This window comes from Agelaius phoeniceus, chromosome 11 (genome assembly GCF_051311805.1).
Source record: "Agelaius phoeniceus isolate bAgePho1 chromosome 11, bAgePho1.hap1, whole genome shotgun sequence".
Taxonomy (NCBI): Eukaryota; Metazoa; Chordata; class Aves; order Passeriformes; family Icteridae; genus Agelaius; species Agelaius phoeniceus.
This window is the reverse complement of record NC_135275.1, coordinates 23,097,106-23,123,715: the sequence shown is the minus strand read 5'-3', so window position 1 is coordinate 23,123,715 and position 26,610 is coordinate 23,097,106. Positions and strand designations below refer to the sequence as shown.

Genomic DNA, 26,610 nt, shown 5'->3' with positions numbered 1-26,610 from the left:
ATCAAAGTTTTCTCTTGCAGAAAACAGTGGTCAGCTTCTAAACATGTGATCTCATGGTGCTGATGTAAAACCCTTTCAGTTACTGTATCCTTCCTTTCTTCCTCCCTTTCTTCCCCATATCTTTGCTGACCTTCTCCCATAGTTGTTGCTATGAGCAAGTGCTGAGCTGCACTGTTGTATAATCCAGTCCTGCCTGAGCCCAGGGAATGACTCGGGTTGAGATCTCTAAGAACAGATGCGCAGTTCCTGTGCCAGAGGCTGAACTGCACATACCTGGTGCTGATCCCTTGCAGATTTAGTTGCTTAATCTACTTTTCAAAATGCATTCTTGTTTCCTCTGAGAGCTGTGGAACAAGAGTATGCCAACTGACAGCATTTCACTTGCCTGTTCTTGCTTGAAGATAGATTTTCACATCAAGTTTCCAGTGCCATCAGTGGATGCTGGCTGTAATAAGCCATTTCTCACTATGTGGAAATGAATAACTTATTTGGAAATGTTCTGGTTTTTTGCATGTATTAAATACTGTTAAGTTAGGGCCTTAGTATCAGATCTTTGTTAAAGAGCAAAATTAATTCTGCCTGACTAACATGCTTTTCAGAAGTTTAACCTCATGTTAGATGTTATTATGGGCTTGTTCTTAATAAACAAAACCCCACTGGTTTCTTCTTGCTTCTCCCCTTTTTGAACAGCTTTTTTACCTTTCTTGCTTTCCTACACCCTTTGTGCTGGACTTCTCCCCCAGGCAATGAATGACTTGTCTCACACAAGCTTTGGCTTCTGCGTACAGCCTAGATGCAACTAATGCCACGTGGAGGGGTGCTCCAAGGACTGATACATTTTATTTTGTTAATGGCATGTTTTGTGCATTGGATTTTTAACCCACACTTGCTGCATGGATGTATAATAATGACTACTCTTTTGTTTAACATTAGATAAGCATGAGATCACCGTGGCACAGCTGCATGTATAGTCACTCTTGAAGCATTTACACACCTAATTGGCTGGCAATCTTGGCATTTTCAAAATAAACACAAGCCTTTTAAAGAAAGGGGACATATTTATGTATGAATAGTCAAATAAACTTTTTGGGTGTCATCAATGGAGCCGTCTGGCACTGAACAGTTGTCTGATGACCCTGATCCTGGAGGCAAATCCCAAGATCAAGAAACCAAAAAACAACATGAATCAGAGCAAAAATTATCCAAAATAACGCATAATGCTTTGGAGAACATTAATGTCATTGGTCAAGGCTTGAAGCACCTGTTCCAGCATCAGCGCAGGAGGTCATCTGTTTCTCCACATGATGTCCAGCAAGCTCAGGCTGAGCTGGAGCCTGACCTGGATTTGGAAAGCCAAAGCGTCTGTGCTGAAATTGATGGTGTCTCCACCCACCCCACAGCTCTGAACCGGGTGCTTCAGCAGATCAGAGTGCCACCCAAAATGAAGAGAGGGACCAGCCTGCACAGCAGGTGGGGCAAGGGAGATGCCCCGAAAGGAAGCCCGCAGATCAACAGAAGGTCTGCTCAGGATATTCAGTCAGGTCGGCCCAGATCATCATCCACTACAGATGCTCCCACAAACTTGTCTGTGATGGAGATTGCTTCTTCTATCTATGTAGGTGGAGAAGAGGCCACAGCAGCAGCAGTAAGTTACTCAAATTTACCTTTGATCTTTATCATCTCCTTGTATGTTTTCTTAAGCCCTTTGAAATATTGTTTTGAAAAGTAGGTTTCTTTCAGCAAATTCATATGGTGCTGTGTTCAAAAGCTTCTTCAGTGGTGAAGCAAAGAGCTTAAAAGATGCAAGCATTAGTCATTTTCTCACATGGCAGGTGGCTGATTTTATATGTATTTGATCAGTGAAATGAGAGCTACATTTGAAACGTATTAGGTTGTTTGGATAGCACACCTCAGTCAAACAAGGAGTGTTAGGCTGAGCAGCAGCCAGAGTGGTCCTTCTTAGCAACTGTTAGCTAGTTCCTGCAAGAAAACCTTCCATTTGCCTAGATGACTTTTTAAATTCCTTTCTTATTTTCTTTTGTATTTTATAAAAGAAAAGAATTCTAGTGTGAGTGGATGGTGTTGTTGGTCTTTTAGGCTGTGAGAGGCTCTGGGAACATGGGCTGCAGCCTGCACTACTGTCCAGCCCCTCAGTGCTGGGTTGCTTGTATGTGGTTTAGATCATCCTGGCTGCTCTGCTGCTGAGGGATCACTGCTGTCTCCTTCAGTTTGTCCTGCCTGTGTGGGAAAAGCAGTCACTGAAATGACAGTCTCCGTTCTGTGACACATTCTTGCAAAGTTTGCCTATCAGCCTATTGATGATATCAAAAAGCAAGCAGCATTTGTCTTACCATTTCTCCCCTTTCCCAGATCAATTTAGTTGAAGCATTCTTGAAGTTTGATGTGTTTTGGGTTTTTTTTGTTGTTTGCTTTTTGGAAGACTAGCTTTCTGATTAGCTAATTTTAGTTTATTCAGGAAACTGGTTCAGAGAGTCCTCTGAAAAACAGCCCTTAATAACAAAGGGGTCTATGGAGGCTGGATATACTTTGTTTCCTCTTGCGAGGAGTCTGCCTGGAGCTGTGTCTGAAGCTTTTGCCTCTTGCTGACTGTTACAACAACAGAGATAGTAATGAAGTAGTTGTGGAAAGCATGCACTCTCCTGGGCTGATTAACTTTACAGTTAGTCAAGCCATTGAGAGTTGTGAGAAAGAGACCTCATAATAGCTTCAGGTTTACTTGTATATTGCCTCTCTCTTCATTGTGAGTGAACTCAGGATCTTTGTTTCAGGAGAATTTTAGGGAAAATTGTTAGTTTTTTGAGTTTGTACCCAAGTCCAGCAACAGAAGTTTATAAAGCAAGGTCTGGTTTGTTGATTTCAAACTGTCTTCCCTTTACTTCATGTATGAGCAGGGAGATTGAACAGGCCGAAGCATATTAGGTAAATAATGTGGCAATATGGGGAAAAGCCTTTTATCCCAAAGCTGACCCTTGGTGCAGCTTTGTCTGATGAAATGTTTGCCTGGATTGGTGGTTTCCAAAGCGGAATGTGGGTAGGACAGTCCACTGGAGTGTAGGAAGGAAATATTTTTTGGTTTGTTTTTATATTTATTTTCCTTTATAGTTTGTGTTTCTATGTATGTTTTAAAATAAGCATATTGTAATAGTCGAGTAGTACATATACATAGTTTATAAATAAGCATACATGTATTGGGAGTCCATGCTCAAACATTTTGTACTGATTGAGTGTGCAGAGTTTGGAAACCACTGGGGTCACGTGGCAGGAGTGACAGGAAAAATGAAGACTGTTAATCTGGTAGCATTCTGCTACAGCATCTTGCAGGTATGAGAACAAGTTCAGGAATCACTTTTTGGCATATAAGGGCCTGTGATTTGGTGAAGCAGCCACTTTGACCCTGAAGCTGCCGTTCCTCTGGAGCAGCACGTGGTACAGAAGGGCGTCTGGGGACGGGGTCACCCCCTGGGAGCCATCCTTGGTGCTGCTGGCCGTGCCCTTGTGGCCTGAGGGAGAGCGGCTGCGCAGGCTTTCTCCCCGCCACCTTGGAGAGGTGAGAGAGGGGGACTGGAGTCTGACAGAAGAAAACAAAATGAGAGGGGAAAGGCCACCTTTGGGGACTAAACCATCAGAGACCTCTGTGATCAGTTCACCCTTGGTAGAGCCTGGTGAATTTCTAGCTGCTTTATAATATTTGCACCATCTTATGACAGACAATAACAATGTATACTGTAGGTCTAAAGTGACACGGCCAAGGAAATACTGCTATGGAGAATGAGACACGAGAGGGAGATGCAAGTATCAGTCCCTTGTGCTGAAATCACGTTGCACGTGCCTGTTTTTCTGTTACTTCCTTTTGTCTTTTAGCAGATAGTGTGTAGGAGAGGGAAGAACGATGGGCGGGAGAGTTGGACTCTTCCTGGAAATGTTCACAGGTCAGGGTGGTGTACCTCATTTACTCTCCTGAGAGCAGGTAACAGCACTATCTCACAGTGTGACACAGAGGTTGGAAGAGTTATTCAGTGCCTTCCAAATGTGGGGATCTCTATCTTCTCATGCCTCCAAGAGCCAGAAAGGTCAAGACTGCTGCAATATTGCTATGCAATCTGTGTAATGTTGGGAGCTGTAAAAATCACATGAACTATGCTTGACTTAATTTGCACAGGAAACAAAAAGTAAAAATTGAAAAATAGAAATGTTGGGGTTTTTTTCACAGAGAACAACAGAATGTTGTCTGATATTCTGTGAAAAGCACTGTGTGTCTTTGCCATATTAACATAATATCTTGCTGTTATTTCAGTCTGAGGCATACTGTCTTGGCTATGGCATGTGTCTGTACGTACCAGGTTTAAAATATGTTGTGTCAGTTGAAGTTACAAATTAATGGGAGACAGCTTGCAGGTTAAATGCAGATGATTGTACAGCTTTAAATAATATATAGCAGCCTTTACTGAATTTTCAGTATAGAGATGTAATGTATTTGTAAATTAGCTCCATGTAAATTTTAAATCACTGATATGATTATTAGCAGAGCTTCTTGGTTTGTCAAATCAGTAAAGCATAATGCAGTCATTTGGTAAATCACCCTTATAACAGATGTCAGTGCTGTTTTCATTGGAGAAGCCAGCTTAGCATTCAGGCTGCTGCGCTGCTGGAATTTATGACTATAAATTAATGAGTTGTTAAGTTGCAAAAAGTAACTCTTCATTCAACAATTTGTATTGGAAAATTATTTGCAACACACTTCAAATGAGAATCAGTAAAGAACCAGGAAAAATCTGAAGTCATTAGAGCAAACTTAAAGTTTGATGTAAATTCAAACTTTAAACACTGTCTTTAAGTTATGAGGTATTGAAGTTGTTTCACACAGTATTAATTTAACCCTAAGTTCTCCTATTTTATTTAGCCTCACTGAGACTAGATTACATAATGAAGCTTAAGAAATAGAAATCATTTTTTTGAAGTGTCTGGCAGATAATGTTCACTCATCGAGGTTGAGAGACCTCTGGACCCCCAAGTTATACCAAGCCTGTATGGATTGTCACTGCATCTGACTTTCACTTAACTTTTTTTGTTGGTCTGTGCTCACTTTCTCAACACTTTGCCTATTTGTCTCCTTCAGCTTTTTGTGATGTTATCTTTTAAATAAATTTTTGACCTTTTCCTTTTAATAAAGCCACAGCAATTTCACTTCCTTAGTTTTGGTGTTTGCTGTTGACAATGATGCTACACTGACTCACTGTCCCTCAGCAGAGAGTATTTTCTTCAAAATTATTTAAGAATTTCATAAATCCATCTATAATTAGAAAAATGTCACTGAGCTACAGCATTGATCCATCTGTTGTGAACATATGGGCTATACAAGCTACAAGGAACAGAGAAACAACTCACAGAATGGAAAAGTTGTGATTTAATTATGACAAGAACTATGTAACATAGGATTTGTAGTCAAGCAATATAACTCTGTTTTCTGGTTCCTGTCTTCTGTCATTGTTTGCTTTGCTGGTACCTCCCCGTGTCGTGACACAGCTTGTTCCCGTTGGTGTTGGATGTGTGCCAGTGGTTCTGGGACTCCTCTGCCCTGTCAGGTAACGGGTGTTGAACTGCACAGGCCTGTGCCCATGCCTTGATGTCACCTGTGTCACTGTGCTGGCACTGCTCTTGTGGCAGGAATTCCTGCTCTCCTTTCCTTTCTTTCATTATTTTTCTCCCAGTATTCAGATCTATTCAGACAGTTAGGAAGAGTAGTGAACATTTTGTTTGCTTCACATGCTCTGTACCTGCTCACTAGGCTGTTGAAGTGAGACGTGAAGGTCTCAGGGAGCTGCAGGTTCTGCACACCCTTGTGTGCCATGCACCCTTCCTGCTTTTAAGATTTGACTATGACTGCTGAAGGTTTTACTATGAGTAGATGAAGGATATCATCAGACTTGGATTGCTGAGAAATTAGCCTTCATTATATTTTATCAGCGGCTTATTTTATCAGAGCATTATTCTATATGCTTTTGTGGGTGGCCGTGAAATTGTCAGTGCTTCTTATTGGAACGGCAGGAGCGTTACCTGTTGCAGAACTGTTTTGTCAGGCATGGATGAGCAGGAGCCCACGTGCTTCAGTCTTGCTTACTACTGAAGCTTAAAGACCTGTTAAACACATCTGGGCTATTTCCATATCTACCATGTTTTGTGGAGTCAAGCCCTGAGCGTCATCTTTCTGTGCAAGGCTGCACAGTGATAGGAGTTTATGCCTAACATTGCCTACAAAAATGCTGTGTTGAGCTTGGCTAAAGCTTGTGATTTATTTTCTTGTTGGGTTGGTCCTGCTCAATGCTGTTACATTTGCTTTTTAGCAGTAGTGCTATCTCTGAACACAGATACTTTTCCTTTGGAAAAGGAAAAAACCCTTATCAGCTTGGCCATGTCCACGAGGTAAATTGCAAAAGTGCAAAAGGAAATTTTGTAATTAAATTCCATGGAATACTAAGAAACTCAGGTGCCCATCATGGGGCAGCTGTGGAAGGGCAGGGCTCAGAGGAGGGAAGCTCTAGGAGCTGAGTTTTCCAGCCAGCTCCTCAGAGTCCCCTTCTTCCTGAGTCACGTGCAGAGTACTGTGTGCAAGGAAAAGATGTGTGCAAGATATGGTATTGATATTAGTTTGTCTTGCCTTTCTTTTGTCTTGGACTTTTTAAACTTCTGAAAGCTCCTATCGCATTACTGTTTTTCCACCCCTTTTTTTCCTGGTGTCTTTGTTCCAGCTATATGAACCAGATGGAAGTCCTCTTTCTTCATGTGCTGGGCACCATTTTGTCATTTATGTTGCATTTTTAAAAATAGGTGTAGCCAATGTGTGTCTTTCACTCCAGATCCTCGGTTTCTGGCATGTGAGATGTCTTCTTAGGCCTCACGCTTCCTTTTTCAGGAGCTTCCTCTTTCCCCAGCCTGCTTATTTCACATGGCAGGGTCAGTTTCCAGCTGTCTCCTGATTAGATACACCTACACTTTCCTTTTCATGTCTATAACCCCATTACACACACACACACAACCTCCCCCACTAAACACTGTGCCAGAAAGCTTAGGAGGGTGATGTCCTCAAAATGTTGTATTGTTAACTGAAGTGGGGGTTTGGGTTGGTTAGGTGTTGGTATTTTTTTCCCCTGCCAATGTTTTATGTGTGGATGCTGCAAAGTTTTGGAGAGAGGAGTCTTTATTTCTTGTCAATTCTGCAAAGTCCCTGGGCCAAGGTTGGACCCTGGGTGCTGGGGCCGGGTTGCAGTGTTACTGCCTTGGCGCTGGGGCTCACGGAGGCAGCAGAGCTGCCTGCTCAGGCCGTTCAGAGAATTTAGAGGTTCTCTTACCATACAACAGAAGCATAATACAATCTCTGCTTTAAGCACTGGTTTATGTGAAGAACGAGGTTAAGCCTGGAGCAACTGTCAGAGTTTAGCAAGGGCTGTGATAGTGCCTTTCAGGTAAAGGTGGAAAACTCTGGTGGTGTTGTAACTTTGCCTGTTAATAGGTTGACCTTGTGTTTGTATGGTTATTCAGAATAATAAGTTTTGGATGAGCCTGATTCTGTGGTGCTGAGGTGTCCTCCACTTTCATTAGGAATGAAGGACATTGAGTATTTTGTAGTGTAAAGGATAATAAATTCTTAATAATCCTCTGCACACAAAATGTTTTTAGTTCACAGTATTGTTACATGTCTGTTTTTTTAGTTTGTTGTTGAAATAGAAGGGCAAATGTTATCCCAAAACAACAGATCAGATTTTTCTGAATACCTCATTTACATATATTTGCATGTGTAATAATCCTGCCACATGTTGTTAGGCTTTGTATAGAAGCTGAGAAATGAGATTGTCATAGCATTGAAAGTTTAATAATTAAAATCTTACTGAGATACTTCACTTGGGCTTTTATTTCAAGCAATCTAAATATTTTTTCATAGATCTTTTCTTGTAGAGGCAACCCACTGAGCTGAGAAAATTGGGATTGTGGTTGTTTGAAAATGGCTGAGCCTGCACGGATCTCATTTGGGTCTCATGTACTTACAGAGCTTTTTGTGAGGTAATTAATTATGTGTCAAGACCAGAACAATATTGATGTTTGAGAGATATGAAATTATTGGTACTTTGGTGAGCAGTTGTATCCACATGAACTTTTATCCATGCCTGTGACCCACATGCAGGACCCAGCACCTGGCCTTGTGGAACCTCACTGTGATTTTTGCCATGAAGATCCCTGTATGATTTGCTGTCACCTGGGCATGACACCAGTGTTGGTGTTGGAGCATGGCTGTAGTAAGGTCGCGTTACTCAGTCTGGATTCTGGACAGGAAATTGGTTTGGAATGTTTGGTGGAAGCCCTTGGCTGACACCTTCTGGCATCACTGAGAAGACAGACCAACTTGGATTAATTTAGTATGAAGCCGTTTGGTGGATTTGCAGCTTTTTGCCTCCGTAGGCCCAGACATTTTCTGGTTGCCATTTGTTTGTCTTAGGGCTGCAGGAATGATGAGAGAAAGGATTTACTGTCCTGCAGTGGGATTCTCATAGAGCAGCTTTTCAAGGCTCCACTCACTTCAGTCCTCCTGTATCCTGACAGAACTTCACATGTCCTCATCCACTTGTCAGTTTTGACAATAAGTTTTCATAAATATTTCAAATATCTTTGGGTTTTGGTTATCAACTTAAATATATATTCTGTTAATGTCCACATTTTAGAAAATTCCTGCATATACTTTTGGCATAAGTTTACAGTCTTCAACTTGCAGCTGCATCAATATTTTCCAGATAGAGTAGATCCTATGGGTATCACAAACCTACCAGCAATAAGCTTGCTTTTCTTAATTACTTACAGTGACTCCTTCCAAGTGTTCACACTGGTCTGCACACTGCATGATAGCATAAACAAGACAGCAAGGTGCCATCCTTTCAGTATATGTAGCACAGTTGTGAAAGAATGAAGTTTCTCTCCAGCTGTAAATAGTCTTAGTGGTAACTTATTTGCCAGATAATTTTTGCAAATTCTTCTGTCCTAAACACCATGCAATACACCTAGGAGAACCACCTGTGAAAAAGGAGAAGATAAGAGTTTTTTATAACATTACAACCATGTGGAAAGTCTACTGTGGCTGTGAACAGTATGTCCTGGATCTCTAAAAGATGACTTTGGCTTTAGCCCATTTCCCCAAAGAACAAGCAATCTTAGCACCATACTCTAGTGTTGGCTCTCCAGTTCAGCTTACATTGGTGGTGAGCATTTGGTAATTTTTTTTTTTTTTGTAACTGATTGAAGTAAAATATTTGTAGTTTTGGCCGTAAGGGACTGGAAATGCTAAAAATTATTTCACTTTCAGCATCTGCAGTTGAATCATGTTCAGCCAGCACCAACTTGCACAGTTCCTGTGAAGGGAGAACTTGTACTCTTTTGGGAGGGTGAAGCAGGGGCTATCCTGACAGCCAGGTGTACAAGAACCTTGATAGACAGTGCACAAAGAGCATTTCAGGACAGCAGGAATTTACTTCTTTCTTAAAAGTGGCCCTGTAGACCCCTGGAGCTGCAGATTCAGGCTCCCAGCATATCTGAACAGGGTTGTGTCATTGTGTCCAGGGCAGCTCTGACTCCCGTGTGCCTGGGCCACTCTGCTCCCAGTGGAAAAGCCAGCCCAGCGTTTGTGCAGTGCAGGGTGATAGGGTTGCATTGTTTGTGTCTTGCAGCAAGATAAGATACTGGCAGATCACTGGGGTGGCTTAATTGCAAGTTGAGACAGGTCAGGAGTAGGCTAAGGGTTATTTCACAAGCTCAGAAATTAGTCTTCGGTTGCTTAATTGCCCCAGAAGCCCATTCTGCAGCTGGCACTGTTTTCCCTCTCTGGGAGCAGTGACCTTTGTGCAGCAGAGAGGGGCATTAGGCTCAAAGTCTTGTGGGCAAAGGATACACACACAGACACACACACTCTGTATGGGAAGAGCCAAGAATTTCAGTATAACTGAAATCTGAAGGGTCTCATCATTATTAGTCCAGATCTATTTTTTTACAGAAGGAAAAGTATTATTGGTGTTAAAATGTTATGCACACACTTATTTTATAATCCCTCCTCTCCGTTTACAGTCACCCTTCCAGTGTTCCTCAGGTCCTACAGTTCGTGCTGTTGTTCTGGGCAAGGTGGAGGTGTTATCACTTCAAGTTGTCAACAACTAGTGTCCTTCCCTGGGAGGTTACTTGGTTACTCAATTCTAAGGCTAAAAATGTAACCTTCTCTAGGCAGTGCTGTTAAAACTCAGTGCTACATCTTCTGCTGACGTATTCAGCCATGATAGAGCAAGCTCTGGAGACAGGTGCGTGCTGCAGCAGGTAGCAGAGCCACTGCAGATGTGTCATCGATGCTTTTGACTGGTCTGCATCTTCCACGGTAGAATACCATCCAACATCATCCCCAAATCTCTCTTAGGATTGGGGTCAATTTCAGTAAAATCATGATTTTGAGCCATTGGGAAAGGGGCTGCACCATCTTTATCCTCATGGTGTTTAACTGCGGGGATATCACCAAAGTGACAAATGCTTTGTTTGCCTGTGATTCACTGTACCAACACTGTCTATGATAGTTACGGTGCTAGTATCAAATTTCATGGCAACTCCAAAACATTTTAAGCTATTTCTAATTGTAGATTTGACTGTGATATATATCTTATTTGTCATCCTTTTTGCAAACTTGTCATGAGTGCTTTCTGAAACAGTTATGTAGAAATTTTAAGTGTAATTTAGTTGGAAATTAATGTTAAAATAATAAAACCTGGGCTTTTGCTTTGCAGTGGCCCACCCATATAGGAAGCGGGCGGCAGGGAGGAGAGATGTTGAGTGGTACCATGACACTCTGCCAGGGTGTTAGGATTAGGCAGGGTTGTGGCACCACTGGGTGTGTTTATCTGCCTTGTGCAGTTTGCAGGTGGAAGTCCTGAATAAAAGAGCTAATCTAATCTCTCAGTTCCAAATGGTGTGCAGGAAGGAAGGATATTTTACTGGGACATGTTCAAATATTTTACAACTATGGGAATGCTGTGACTTTCCTGGTGAGAAGTGGAAATCTGCTGTACTCGAGCAGCAAACCGGTGCTGGCCAGGAACAGAAATATGGTCCCTGAAAAAACGGAAATAATTTTTACTCTAAGCAGTGCAACGCTATGCCCGTGTCCCACTTTCTGTGAGTGCTGAGTGTGGGCAGGACAGGTGAGTTTTACCCAAAGCAAGACTGCCTAACGTAAAGCAGACATGGAGGCCTGGGTTAGCAGTGTTCGGGACTGAGAAAGGCAAAGTCGTGCTGATGGTGGCTGCAGCCTGTGCTGCAGTGGGGGACGTAGGTTTCTTTTTCCTCTCAATCAACTTAGTTTGTGAACTTGTTGAGAATTTTCTTAGGAGTACATGGCATCTTTTAAATATGTGAGTTTCTGGTGATTTTTAAATGTGAAGGGCTTTGATATACCCCGAATCTGGAAGTGTTCATTGTAAGGTTAGCTGAGGCTTGGAGTAACCTGGGCTAGTGGAAGGTATCCCTGCCCACAGCAGCAGGGTGGAAGGAGATGGTCTGTGAAGTGCCACCCCGGTCAGTGACAGGAAGAGGTGCAGGTGCGGCGGTAGTGCCGTGTTTGCCGCAGGTGCGGCGGGTCTGCCCCTGCCCGGGCGCTCCCGGGCGCTCGGGCCGCACAGCGGCGCTCCGGCCCGCAGGGGGCGCCGCGGGGCCGCGCCGTGGAGCGGGGGACTCTGATACGAGGGGGGAGCTCAGAAAGACCTACAGCAGCCCATACCTGCTGAGACTGGGGCTCACTGCCGTGAATCCAGAGCACTGAGGCGTCTTTAAGTGTTTTATTTTGAAATACATGTAAAATAACTTGAAAGGGTTTATCCTGAGAACGTGTAGGTTTCAAAATATGAAATTTTAATCTTTCAAACCTTCTGCAATAAGAAAATGTCTCTCCTGTTGGTTATCTTAAAAGGTCCCTCTGTAAGAGGTTATCAGGAAGATCCCTTCCTGTTCATTTACATGTGTCAAGCATTGATGTAGCATTTATACATACATATTTCTTCTAGCTTTATATGGTTCTAAAAGATAATTTTTTTAAAAACTGCTAACAACTCTGTATTTGATATACAAGTAAAAAGCTGTAGAAGACCTCCATGAGAGGGATATTAAAACAAATAATTATCTTCTTTACTGAGCATTTTAAAAAAGAAAATTATTTACACGATATTTTGTACCAAAGATTAATTCTAATTGTGTTTTGTGTCCTCATGAAAGGGTATCAGGCAGAGGCACTAGTTCATTATGTCAAGTTCATTTTAAATTTGAAAATAAAATTTGGTGCCTTTTACTGAAATCTTGCTTTTTCTCCATCATGTTCCTGGATAAAAACAGAAGAATTCACCAATTAAGCTATTGCACAGGAAATAAGTGCTGTAGGAAGGTAATATTAGGAAAAGAAGTGACAATAGCCCAGCAACAGGGGACTAAGGGGTATGTTGAGACCAGGAGCCATTAATTAACTGTGAAGATCGTAAGCATCAGTTTGGAAATGCTGAATGTGAGGCCTTGGCTCCAGAGACAAAGGAGAATGTTGCTACCATCAATTCTGCTAATCTGGCAGTCCCATCTCCGTCTGATGTGGATTATTTCCCAGCCAAGCTGGCTCCATTTCTTATCTGTATCTCTGTGACCCAGACTGAGCCACAGGAGCCTATTGGGGAAGGGAGAGCTGAGTGTCTGTGGAGGAAATGAGGCCCTCTGTGTCCCAGGTGCAGGACGGTGGGTAGTCCTCAGCACCTTGGGCACCCAGCCCTGCGGGTGAGAGGCTGATTACCCAGAGCCATTGGTATCTGCTGTCAGGCAGCATGGAAGCAGGGAGGTTTGGGTGCAGCAGATAAGGTGACCAGCTGGCTGTCCAGGCTCCAGTGTTTACTCCAGTGCTACGGTGGACTCCCACACCGCATCACTGACTGACTGCGTATGTGCGCACACTCACACTCTCTCGCGCTCCCACGCCATCTCACTCACTCTTACACTCACGCTCTCATTCTCATCTCACACGCACTTGTCCTTTTGGTCTCTGCAGCAGTAGGCACATGAGCTTTCCCTGGCGCACAGCTGTTCAAGGTGGTGGTATGGATTTTCTGCAGGAGGCGTTGAACGGTGTGCATGAGGCTTCTGAATATAGCCAAACTGCAGAACAAGAAATACTGACCCAGTTCAGGGAGGAGGAGGATGCAGCTGCTAGATGCAGAATCCCCATAGCATCTGGTGTCTTCTCTGCCAGTACAAGGAAGTGCTTCTAGAGTCCCAGTCCTTTTTGTTTTCTGTACTGTCAGCTCTCCAGGGTCATCACAAAACTGAGGCCTGGTAACTGGGTGGTGTACTTTCCGTATATTCCAAAAAAAGGAGAGCATTATGAAAAGGAGTCCAAGTTCTGTCAGGGAATACTTTCCCTGTACAGAACATGTCTGCATTCAATACCTCTGAGTTACCCCTGACTGGGCAGAATGCTACTGAATCCTGCTCTCATTTCACAGCTGGGATTTCAGTGCTGAAGGATGCATCTATTGATGTTACTTTAGAATGACAGTTATAAAATAAACACCTCTGTTTAATCTTCTTATAACTTTCCCTTCAAGGTCTTTTTAAGGAACCACACTGACTGTTCTCATAACCATGGCCCAACTGCAAATGTCTTTTCTATCTCTAGTGTCCAGATCACTTGATGACCTTAAAAATAGGCTAGAAACATTTTCCTTAACAAGGCAAATATTCTGGCCTAATATACCTTCCTTTTTTACAAGACTATACAATCATGCATGGTAGTAATCCGTACTTACCTAGTACCTGCCATTGGGAGGGGTTTTATATGGAGTCAATGCACAGCTGACTCCTAACAGCCAGGTACACACCATAACCATACATATTGTGCAGTCTGGAGCCCCAGATTTGTCCTAGCTGAAGCATGCAACGGGATCCCTTTTAGCCACTGTGCCAGTAGTTGGTACCCAGTGAAGCTAAGGTCTGAGGAGAGTGCTAGTGAGACGCACAGTCCTGGATAATCCAGCACTGATACTGAGTCAAGACTCATCAGGGACATGCGCTGGCATGGGAGCTGTTCCTTATCCAGTAGTTTTGTGGATAGTTACTGAGAAACTATTTTTCTGTGTAGGTAACACCGTGTACTGGAGTGATCAAGCCATGGCCATTTCAGTGCAGTGCACAAAGGAAGCCTTTCTATTGCGTGCAAGAGGCAATTACAAAATGATTTGGAAATAAAATCCTAAGAAGTCCAAAACTAAAATGGTGAGACAGGACTACTTCAGAAACAGGCTTGTTTCCAGAGATTTTGAGCTCCTCATTGTGTTTGGGGTTTTTGGTTTACCTCCTTCGTGTATGAACATCCTGGCAGCTGCCCGAGCGCTGCCCCCTCTGCACCGCACAGGCTGGCACTGTGTCTGTCCTGCCTGCTGGACTCCTGCAGCCCCTCGGAGCATTGCTGCAAAGCGAGGTTAGAACCCTGCAATCCCCTGTTCTGCAAGATTGGGCTGTGTCCCTCACTCACCAGTGCTGTGAGCGGAGGAAGAACACTTTCAGGCTCCGAAAGCCACTCTTGTCACGGCATTTGAAGAACTGCAAGTGTACCTGTTTTATCACACATGTTTATTGCATATTTATGGCGGGGAGGGAGAAATACTTTCTTGAATTATTTTCTAGTGATTGCAACGGGGTCTTCTGAGCTGATACTCTCGTGCCACAGTGTGCTAATGCAGCGGGAGCTGCGCGGGCCCGCGTCCGGTGTGGCTCGGCGGGAGCGCTGGGACGGGCTCGCCCTTCAGGGGGGCCCCGGGGCGGGCGCGGCGCTCGCCTGAGCCCCGCAGGGCCGGGCCTTGCCGGCGGCGGGGCGGTGCCGGGGCGGTGCCGGGGCGGTGCCGGGGCGGTGCCGGGGCGGTGCCGGGGCGGTGCCGGGGCGGTGCCGGGGCGGTGCCGGGTGTGTCTGTACCCGCCTCCCGCAGCGGCAGGCGGGAGCGCCGCGCCGCGCCCCGCACTACCCTGCCCGGTCTTGTTCTTTCCTGTACGGCCCGGCCCGGCCCAGCGCCGGGCTCCTCGGGGCAGCGCTGGGCCAGGACACGGTGCCGGCCCCGGCGGCCGAGAATGCGCAGCCCCCGCTGAGCGCCGCCGGCTGCCGCCCCTCGCCCGCCGCGCCCCGCGCTGCCGGCCCCGCGCTGCCCGGCCCCGCGGCGGACCATGGTGCAGCGCTTCAGCCTGCGCAGGCAGCTCTCGAAGGTGGGTGCGAGCCGCGGGGCCCCGCAGAGCCGCGCCCGGGCGAGGAGCCCCTCCGCCTTTGTTCGCGTCCGCACGGACACAAAGGCTCGGGCGGGCGGGGGTCCGCCGGGGCCGCTGGTACCGCAGCGGTGCCGGCTTTGGGGGTCAGCGCAGCCTCCACGCTGGGCCGGGCATACGCGAGAGGGGGCAGCGGAACTAACGGGTGTGCCCGAGAGGTGCCTGTGAGAGCGCTCACACGTGTGCTTTGTCCTGGGCAGAAGGTGCTTAGCGGTGTGAGCCGTCCCAGCGGCATACCTGCAGGGACGGGGGAGCACGCCCTGCCCTGTGCAGGCTCCGTAACCCTCACTGGCAACACGGGGCTTCAGAACAAAGGAGCTGCCGTGTATAGCTTCTGCTGTTTATTAATTGAAAGTGTTCGAATTCGTTTCAGGAATCTGCCTTAAGAGAGAGAATAGTTAATCCAAGTAGTCTTGCAGATTGTCACTGAATCCAATGCGTGTAGTTGCAAAAACATTTGGAAAAATCCATCCATGAATAAAAGTGAGTCTGTGTAGGACGCTGCAGGTATGAACCGTTCTAGAGCTGTGAGCACAGCCCCATCTGTACACCCTTCCCAGTGAGCAGAATTGACTCTGGACATAGGAGTTACAGTATTGGACTCTTAGGAGGCAAGCTGAACTTTCACTTTACATTTAAGCTGTTCTTCTCTATCCCTCCCACTGCCTTTTGTGTATTTGTAAAGGTTTTAAAATGCAGTCATCAGAATTCTAAAATGCTGTCATCAGCATTTAAAATGGGTCAGAATTCGCATCCTGCAAACTGTCTTGGGAAAAGCTACAGCTTTGCAATAATGTGCTATCTTTCTAATTAATTTGTAATTTTCTTTACTACCTCCTCATCTTGATGTGGCCATTTCAGGGAAAACTGAAACTTGCATCTTTTAGGGGTTTGCCTTTTTATGTGTCAAGCTGTGTCTGCAAGCAGTAGAAGTCTCCGCAGACACTTCGGAGTTTAATCTTCCCCTCAAAAGAGACTTGATCTAGTTAGTAATGAACTTTGTATCTAAGCTTTATTTATGTAGGGCAGCCAAAATAGTTTAAAATGAACTCATTTGGATAACTCCATTTTTAATCCTTGTTTTTCTCGGTGGGCAGGGTGATTTGGAAAAATGTTTTCACTGATTTGTCACCAATTTGTTTTTCTGGCTCTGTCCATTTTTGTGTTGTCTGACACAATTGTGTCTTGCACTGCATTAGCTCTGATTGTGTCAAACCTACTTTATACAATTGTCTGGCCCTGATATACTCTTGATTTCTCTGTTTTAATTGTAAAAGTTGTGCAGCTCTTATAGTATAGTGAACTGAAGGAGAAAATGAGAGCTTGGTCTGTGTTTACCAAAACAAAAAGTGTAGTTGTGTGAACAATTGGAAGGGATTATGCTTATCTCAGTTTGGATGTAGGATGAGAACTGCATCTCCCTGTCTCCTCACTGTGCTTTAGATGGGACTGGGAAGTCCCTGTGTGTTGGACACCTTGGTGGAAGAGAGGCAAATGGTGCTAAAACCATCTTTGGTCTTTTGAAAGGAAAGCATAGAAAATATGTATGATTTTGCTGATACCTTTATCAGCTGAAATGCAATCACTGCCAGACTGTATAAAAATAAACCGTAACTTTATTAGTGTTTATTCTGTGAAAACCTCGGTTCTTGTACGGATGGTGACTTACACTTCAGAGTTGGCAAATGCTTTTGTAGGACCTGGAGCACCTGCTCCCAGGGTGTGACCACTTCTTGTGTGAAATTGGGCATTATTATTGGTGTGCCTGTGTTATGCAGCTGCAAGGTCAAAATTGCAGTTTCTAACCACATTTAATGGTGGAGGCTTCAAATAGAATGTGCAGATTTGAGAGCTGCAAACTGAAAAATGCTGCCACCGGTGCTTATAAAACTTGAGCAAAGAAAAAGCAGGACTTCATGGAGGAAGGAGAAATATGGTCTCATGATCCAGGCTTTAATCTCCAAGATCTGGTTTTCTGCGGGGCTATTTGCAATGAATGGCTTCCATCAAATCATTTCAGTTTTCCCAGTCTCTATCTTCCACCTATGAATGAGGTTAATGCCTTTCTCTTATTTTCCTAATGGCTATCCAGTTTTAAAATATTGTTCTGGAAAGGGCTGTATAAGCACTTAACTGTATCTTAATTTATGAAATGTTTGCATTTGATAACCAGTTTCCCCTGGCTAAATTTGGTTTGTTCCCTTTGTCATCTTCTGGTTCTGTGGGAGGTCTCCATGCCTTTTTTATTTTCTTTTTTTTTTTTTTTTTTTCCTTTTTTTCTTCTTTTTTGTTTTCCCTTCCTCCTTAAGTATCCAAGGTGTTTTCAGAGTATTTTGATTCAAACTGCTCTCTATCTTGTACTGTTTGGAAGCCCTTGGAGGCCCTGCAGTTACTGTCACCCAAGATCTCAAGAAGTGCAGTTGCTGATGTGTTGCATTTGGAGAAGTCCCTCACTGTTGGGGTGATCGTACAAAACTGTATCTAGCTGTTACACAACTTGAATTTTTTCAGATGTTTTAGCTGGGTTTATGAAAAGAGAATAATGGAGACAAATTGAACTCTATTTGAGGATGTTTTCCTAAGTTGTCATGCATCCCCTTTTTCAAAAGGTACTCATTTCCTGGGAAAGATTCCAGTGAGCCAAGTAGTTAAGTTCGATTTAAAGAAAGAAAAAGCCAAAAAGAAGTAATTTTTGTGAACTGTGATTGCTACTCCATTCATTTATCCAGCACATTAAAATATTAATAATTTCAGGCCAAACTCTTTTGCTCCCAAGTTCAATCTGGATTTATCAGCATCTGAACTGTCTCTGTGTTGCCACTGGTGTGTGTGGAGCTTATTTATGGGAGAGGAACTTCAGTGTGCTATAGCGTGGGAATAGCTGGGCTAAAAGAAGCTTGCCTGTGTGAAGGTGACAGGGGGTGACTGTGTTTGACAGCACAGGCTGCATTTCTCCTTGTCGCTCACACAGGTAAACAAACTTCTTCCTGCAGTGTTGCCCCCCAGGTCTCTTAGCTCTTCCTGCAGTGTTGCCCTTCCTCGGGTCTCTTAGCTCTTGAGTTGCCTGTGGTGTTGGGCAGATACAACAGGATAGAGTCTATCTGTTCACTACCGAGTAATAGCTCTCACAGAGTTCTCGGTGAAACTGTCCTTGGAGAGATATCTGGTGTAGCTTGCCCACACTTAATAATGAGGAAAAGTTAAAAGTAAGAGGAAGATTTGGAAATTTTCTGCATCAACATGATTCTCATGTTTAACACAGCAGCAGGCATGCGGTTTCCCTGTGGCTCTTCAAATTTGCCCTGCTCGTGAAACTGGAATGGCATTGTTGTACCCGTGGCTGAGCAAGGCCACTGGGGTAGTTGGATCTAATGAGACCATCTGAGCTACAAGGACATATTTGTTACCACATTGGTAGCTAAGTGGATTACCTTTAAATTAACCTTTTTCTCTTGATAGATGTGATGCAACTTACTGCTGAGGGCATCTGATAGAAGGCTGCTCACTGTCATTGCAGCCTTTGTGGTGTGCTGCAGTTCTGTCCCAGGCACACCTCACCCTAACTCAGGCGTGTGCCCTTGCTTGGGTCGTGCAGGGGATGAACTTCTCCCAGTCAGTGCAAGGGCAGTTATTCAGAATTTTCCTGTTGCTTCTCAAGGAAAGGTAGCATTAGATTGGCTTGTGTTGGCCATTTGAGTGCCCTGTTACATACAAGCCAATTGGGGCCTTGCAGTGTATTGCTCCTCACATTACTTGGGTTTGAATCTGTTCTTGCAGATATTTTGCATGGTGTACAGGGCAAAAGGCTTGTCTACACAAAGCTGAGAGGTGGCAATGTGCAAACAGGTCTCTAAGCATTGCTGGCTGTGCTGGTTTGGAATGAGTGACTAGAAGTGCTGTGAACTTTTCTAGGTATAATGGTTTCTCAAGAAGCTTCTGCTGCATCATCTTGCTCAGAGGAATATGTGGGAAAATGTTACAGAGATATTACATTCATCTTACGAAAGGAAAATGGGCTTCTAGTGCTCTGATTGAACAAGTTGGAATATCAGGTTTCCTGAGGAGTTTGTTCTATGTCAGTGTAACAGCTCCATGATTGCCATGACAGTGAGGAAGTAAAATAGACTTGAAGCATATTTCACATTGGTAATTAACAGGGTCTGTAAAACTACACTTGCAGAGATGTTAGAGGTAGGATTTGGGAACTTCTCTTTGTGAAGAAAGCATTACTAATAATCCAGAGAATCAGCCCTATCCATTCCAGCTGGAGGTCTGACAAATTGCATGTAATGGCTCATTGCCAAATATTTTACAATGTATAAAGCTGTAAACACAGACTATAGGGGAATTCAGCTTACATAAATGCGTCTTTCTTTGTAATATTGAAATTCTGCAGCTTATGGCAGTTTACAGAAGATCATCATACTTTGTAATAGGTGCTTACGGGGGGGGGGGCTGGATGGCAGTAACAATTGGAATTTCCTCCCATCAGGGATCAAAAGAAGCATTACAAGTGTTGGCATCTTTACTCTGAAGTAGTTACCTTTAGGAGTTCTTTGTAGAGATTTTGGCTTGTGTAGACTTTTCCCCTTCCCCCTCAATTCCTTGTGACAAACCAGTTGGCTGTTTCCTCAGCCAGTATTTCTTCAGGGGCAGAGAAAATTCTGCTCTCGTTTTGCAAGTCTTTCTGTTCTGGATGTGACAGTCAGTGATAAAGGTGCACATGTAAACTAGGTCCTTTCCAGAAGGGACAGAAACGCCCTTATGCTGGTGGAGGGCCTTGGAAGTTCAGGGGAAATGAAATAATGGTGCAAAAGGAGTTAGTTCTTAACATTTACAGGATATCCAGTTTAGGTCTCCCTCTTGTGACGAAGAATGTGACAATGGCCTCCAAAATAATTCTTATCAGAGATTAATTGTGAACAGTCGTGCTTGAGCAGAGAAGAGGTGGAGGTTTCATTCACAGGGTTTTGGTTGTTCAAAGATGGGGTTTGCCTGTTCTTTCAGTCATATTTGCTCAGTGTTCCCAAAGTGGAGGGAGCTGACTTGCTCACCTTACAGCAAGCTATTCTTATGGACAGGAAGAGTAAAGGAGCAAAATGGCTTTTTGATTTTGGGTGTTTGGTTGGTTGGTTTTGCTGTTGGGTTTGTTTGTTTGTTTTGTTTTTTTCCTAACTTGAGACACGGTTTGGATCTCCCCTGAGATCAACTGGTATTCGAATAGGGAGGTCAGCATTCCTTTCTTGAGTTCTCAGCTTTGATACAATTTAAAATAGATAGGAAGAATTGCTAAGGAAGCAAGGTTCTTGTCCTTCAAAGATTTGCTGTGAAGGTTTTAGTATGCATGAAATAGAAAATTGTATTTGGATTTGAAATACGAGTAATAGAATATTTCAGCAGCATATTATAAGTACTGTTGTTTGAGCTTTGTGATAGGGCATTCAAAGAGCACACACTTAGCAAGAACAGAATCCAAGATCACCAGAATGCAAACTGAAGTTTTGCTATAAGAGGGGTTTTGTTGAGTTTTTTTCCTGGAGTCCCCTTGGTAAAAGTTCAACTGCAGCAAAATATTTTCTCTGTGTTATCTGCGTATTTTGAATTACTTAACTCTTGAAAGCCTGTGAACATTGAAGTCATGTTCAGAAAGTCTGTAACTTGTACAAGTCTCCATTCTAGAATCACTAACTTCTCCCAAAGAGAATGAAATGTTGGAGTGCTTCAGTTAGCACAGGATGGCCTTTGTGCAGGCACAGTTTGTGCTTGTTCAGGCATGTCTGCCTCGGAAGTGCACTGAAACCCACTGCCTACACTGTGGTGTGAGAGGTCCCAGGATCCTGTTGATAGTGGACAAAAACTTAGAGGGGAAAGAAATATTTCTATCATCAGAAAAAAGTAATTTCAGCTGCTGGCATTGGCAACAGGAGCAGAGGAAATAAAGAGTTTCAGGTTGATGGGGAGGTGGTGCTTCACTGGAGCCTGAACTGCAAAGCATGTGCAATACTGGTGCAGAACTGCTGCCCAAAGGTCAGCAGTGTGTGGAACTGATGTATTGGAGTGGGACTAAAGTTTCTTTTCTGCCCACTAGGAAGAATATAGGATTTTACTAGCTTGCTTGAAAAGTGAAGAGGAAGAAGAAAATACTGCTTTTCATGCCAGAAGAAAGCAAACAAGCTGAAGACTGTGCAAAGAAGTCATTGTGGTGTTATAGATTTAAATAATTGGGTTGCAGACTGCTGGGCAAGGAGCTTTCCTTGGCCACTGAAGTTCAGTCACAGTGCACGTAGTGTGGCTGAATCTCCTGTCTTTCCAGACCCAGATGATCCCTGGATAGGTGTAAGCCTGCAATGCTGCATGGAGTATTGGCAGGACTGGGGCACCACAGAGCTCTGTGGCCTCAGTGCTACAGGTTTCTCCAAGCAAATGCCTGTGGTGTGGCTGGCTAGCGAAACAGAAAGCTGGTTGCTGCAGGTTTTTCATTTCAGAACTCATCAGCTGTTGTTCAGCTGTTTTTCACACTGAACAAATTATAAACATCTGCTTTAAAGGGAAATCCTTCCCATGTAGAGTCTAGTTTGGAGGGGCACTTGTTCTTCTGTTACTAATGTTCTCAAAACAATTGAGATATGTTGATCTTTTCTTGTTCATCACTAACTACTTAATTTCTACATAGTCTTCGAGAGTTTTCTTGTGTAAAGTACCATGAGAATGCCTTCATTCATTGTGTGGGAAACACTGTGGATAACTGGGAGGGACAGTAGGTCAACTTTAGCAGTTCACTGACGGCCTGTGCCAGAACAGTGAAGATTCAAAGCGAATCCTTTTACATGAGCCTAGATTTAATTATTTTGTTAGATATTTGGAAGTCAGGACTGTGCTAGGTTTCATGTTATCCTAATATTGGTTAAATTTGGGAAATATGGAACTTGCTGCTACTGCTCAGAAATGCAGAGAGTGGACCTTGCTGCAGATGTCACTGGAGAGCTGCTGGAATTTAGTCAGCCAAATGTTTATTGTTTAACTGATAAATATTGAAATTGTATCCTTTCAGAATGCAGGTTAAATATATATATTGGTGGAAACAGGGTAATGGAAGGGATAAACTTTAATGCTGTTCTGCTTTTAACTAAGGAAGTGCCTGCACTACATACTGTGCAATCTGTGTGTAGTGCTTTGCTGTTGTTGCCCTGTCTCTGTGGGTTTTTGGGGTGCCCATTACCTGGCCATGGTGCAGAAGTGCTCATGGCCGTGTTCAGGTTCACGCTGACAGCTGGATGGGGCTGGGTTACCTGGAACTGCATGCTCCAGCAGAGGCCAAGGAGCTTGGCTTTCCCCGCTGCTACCAGGCTCATTCCCATGGGCCCTGGCTGCTTGGGTCTGGGAAGATGATGTGCCTGTCCTGCTGGTAAGGCTGGTTAGTGAGCTTGGGGGAAGCTGGGGAGGAGAGAGACCTGAGTGCCAGTTGAGCTGCTTTTCTGCTGCTCTGTGCAGAACCTGAGAAGCTCTGACTGATGTGGCATGGAACGAGCACTCGGTGGAGTTTGTGCAGCTTTGCAGTGCCAAGGCTTTATAGTGTTAGCCAGCACACACGTGCTGCAGTGCACTCAGCCTGACTGCTCAGGCTGTTCTGTAGTTTCTAGAAGTTGTGCCTGAATTCTTGTCACAGTTCATCTCATGGAAAATTTTTAGTACGCTTGGACATGGCTCAATGATCATGCTCCTCTTACCTGCTCATGTCCTGGCCCAGCATGGCCAGGTTTCCATTTACAGTGTTTGTACAAAATGTTTTTGTAAATTCATCCATCTGGAGTATGACCTTGTATTTTTTTTAAACTTACAAAATTAATAGTTTTAGCAAATTAAAGGGAAATTTGACATTAATTAACTTCAAGTTTAGAAAGAAAAAGTGTTTAAGGTTAAGATGTGTTGAAGGGCAGCCTTCCAGTGCCTAAAGGGGCTCTAAGAGACCTGGACAGGAACTTTGGACAAGGGAATGAAGTGACAGGACAAGGGGGAATGGCTACACACTGACAGAGAACAGGGTTAGGTGGGAGATGGGGAAGAAATTCTTGACTGTGAGGGTGGTGAAGACCTGGCACATGTTACCCAGAGAAGCTGCCCCTGGCAGGGGGTTGGGACTAGATGGTCTTTAATATGCAATTTAACCCAAACCATGCTGTGATTCTGTGAAATGCTAAGAAGAGTTGAAACAAAAAACTTGACCCTGTGAAGGAAAAGCAGTTTGGGAAATAATACAGGGTGTGTATTATCATGAAGACTGAATTTTACATATAGCTGTTCAAAAATTGTACATATACTTTTTAAAAAACCTCACTGTCCATCAGCTGCCCTCTGTCTAACTCTGTCTTTCTCGTCACTGAGGATTCCCGTTCTAGAGTTCTAGCTGCTTTCCCCTAAGTAAACCTGATTCCTAGATTAAATTACTTTTCTGTTCTAGGAGGTAATTACCTGAGAGATCAAATTCTGTGTATGAAGAGAATGGTGTTGATGACTTGGCAGCATTTCAGCTAGAGGCTTGCTGCTCAGTGCTGTAAACCTTATTGTTGTCATTTCTATGCTGAAAAATTATCTAACAGTATTTCTATCCCATTTTTCGGAAAGGGCAGTAAATTGCTTTAGCTACTTTGTTATGCTATGGAGAAGGAACACTTAATTACTCAAGTGGCTCAGTGGATATTTTGACTGAAACTCCATCTGCCAGTGCAGAAATTGGTTCTATTTTTAACAAATTGAGACACTTTTCAGCAATTATTTGGCTGAGTTGCTTATGAGGGGGTATTTTCATCCACTGCTCTGGACTGTCTTCTGGGTGAGGTCTATGTGTTGTCTTCTGTGGCTACTCTTTGTTTCTTACAACAGCTCATTTCAGCTAACCAATGACAGTTGTCATTAAAAATGTGTGGGAATACTCCAATTAGGAAGCAGATAACAACTAGATACTTTTGGAAAAATGTTATTGCCTACTTTGAGGCCAGATTTTGGGATGGGGAGAGTTGTGGGGCAGGCAGGACAGAGAAGGCAGGACAGTGAGTGCTGCCTGTCAGTATGTTCCTGCTGTATTTGTGTGTGATTCCCTCTGTGAGATCACTGCCAAAGATTGCACAGCTGGAAAAGAGGGGTGGTGCTTTTGGTGGGATTTGCTATATAACTCCTACTGTGCTCTTTAGCTGCCAAACACTAGTTCCAGTGAGCTGGGCTAGTGAAACATGCTCTTCTGGAACTGTTCACTTACCTTGGGTGATGTTACTGAAAGCTCAGGGAATGGCTCTGGCAGCAGCTGTAAGCAGGACAGTGATACAGAGCTGGGAGGGCTGGAAGGGTGCTGCCTGGGGGAAGGAGCAGCCATGGGCCAAAGACGCTGCCTTTGCCATTTGTTTCTAAGATGTTGATTAGAAGGAATGGAAGCTAATTGCCATAGCGACGAATTTCACTCTTGCCCCACTCTTGTGTGTGAGTTAGTTTGGGTTATGTCCATGGCACTGCCAGGCAGCCACCAAGCCTTTTGGAGCAGCCAGTGCCGAGGGCGTTTGTGTGCACAGGGGTTGGTGCAGGTGGGGTTTTTGCAGCGTGCTGTCCTGGTGGGCAGTTAGTGACTGGTGTCCCAGCCAGGCTGGTGATGGTCTGGCAGGACTCTGCAGCTGTGAATGCTGTTTAATGGTGATTTGGAGAGGTGGCCTCGTTGTCACCCAAGTGGGACCTTATCATCCATCTGAGTGGTCATCAACACCAAATATTAGGCAGGGCCTGTGTGGTGAGTTGAGACTATTAATGAATCAATATGTCTTGGGAGCAATGCATTATTACAGTAAACCTTAGAAATGTACCAACCTGAGTTCGACCAAAGCCTCCTGAAATAATTTTTACCAATTTTTTTAGAACATGCTTTGAGTTAACCTAGACTGAGACAGATGAAAATTTTAAATTTTAGTGAAAAAAAAAAAAAAAAAAAGTGGTGGTCACAAGAAAGGAGTTGTCTTCCATATATTCAGCAGAATAAAAGCTTAAAATAGTGTGAAGGGAAGAAATAATATGATAATTCTGATGCATTGTAGGGTTATCAGCAAGCTGTCCATTATGGTGACTTCTGCAAAGGTTCACATTCCAAGTATGGATTTAGAGCATGTGAGTCCTGGAACTACCTGTGGTCTTGCTGAGCAAGAAGATAGGAGAAGGTTCCCTTTAAAAGCTGGTAAAGTTACTGATCAGCTGATAGGGACTGCTGTCAGAACAAAAGGTATGCTCACTACCTAAACTGGAAGTGCATTTGTTTCCCCAAACTGTAAGCCCAAGTGAGGTAGCAGATGAGTCAGAAAAACAAGCTGATGTTTTGGCTTTGGGGAGGGCAGAAAGAGCAGTACAAGATTTGTCCTTTTTAAAACCATCTCTTGTTGTTACCAGTTTTTTGAAGTATTTCTGCAGTTCTTGCACCTTTTTCATTGTCCTGTCTTTAAAGAAGGCCTTTGCAGATGTTGCTGTTTCTCAGGGCTACTGGGTAGATGTAGGACTCAGCAGTGGGAGTGGTTGGTAGATTGGTGTTGGGGGGTGCATCCTGGTAGGCCACCCTTGGGAGAGCATGTGACAGAGCAGACTGCCCCTGAAACAGCTCTGTCATAATCAGGGTAGATGGCTACTAAGCAGATAGTTCTTACAGACCCAGAAAGTATACTCATGTAGCTTCTCCGTGTTTGTGACCTACTAGCCAGGAGGGAATTGCAGCGGAGTGTCCCTAGACTTGGTTTTCACTTCTGCATTTCTTGAATGACCACGGTAGAGCCAGCCAGGCTGATTAGTAATTAACAGAACACAATCGGTGTGAAAACATGCTCAATGAATAAATTCACATGTCTTTCTTTTTGAGGCTAGATCTGTTATGAATAGATGGTGAACACAGTTGTCTACCTACAACTGTACCTACAAGGCAGTATGCTGTGAGAGGACAGTCTCTCACTTCTTCCCTAGAAGAATACACTGTCTAGACCATCCCCAATGGTTCTCAAAACATACAAGGTCTGTTTGCTGTGCTTACTAGAGGCATGAAATATAAACCTCATCTTACAGTGTTTTCCCTGGATCTTGTTTGGGATCGCTTCAGCACCTTGTGCTTTGTGGTTCTGCATGTGGTTTCCTCCTGGTCCCCGGGAGAGCCTGGTGTCTGTCCTGCTGGAGGGATGGAGCAGGTGCAGTGTGTTTTTTAGCTCTTTCCAGTCTGACAGC

At 44.0% G+C, this 26,610-nt stretch overlaps 1 protein-coding gene and 1 long non-coding RNA gene across 9 annotated transcripts in view; one reads left to right on the top strand and one right to left on the bottom strand.

Moving 5' to 3' along the window:
* TMCC1 (transmembrane and coiled-coil domain family 1) overlaps positions 1 to 26,610 on the top strand; it is a 74,808-nt gene that overhangs the window by 15,920 nt on the left and 32,278 nt on the right. For 3 of the 8 annotated variants that reach the window (XM_054640121.2, XM_077184711.1, XM_077184710.1), the window contains exon 4: positions 934 to 1,645. The exons of 2 other annotated variants lie outside the window; for them this stretch is intronic. In XM_054640121.2, the coding sequence (XP_054496096.1) occupies positions 1,100 to 1,645 (546 nt within the window). In that variant the 5' untranslated portion in view covers positions 934 to 1,099. Of the gene's footprint in view, positions 1 to 690; positions 1,646 to 15,264; positions 15,319 to 26,610 lie in introns of those variants that run through there. 3 more of the 8 variants (XM_077184712.1, XM_077184709.1, XM_054640125.2) reach the window with 3 other exon arrangements.
* Positions 5,408 to 13,416, bottom strand: LOC129124924 (uncharacterized). The gene is made up of 2 exons (XR_008534918.2): positions 13,244 to 13,416; positions 5,408 to 9,078 (listed from the first exon to the last, which is right to left on the bottom strand). It is a non-coding gene; the product is annotated as an uncharacterized LOC129124924 (long non-coding RNA).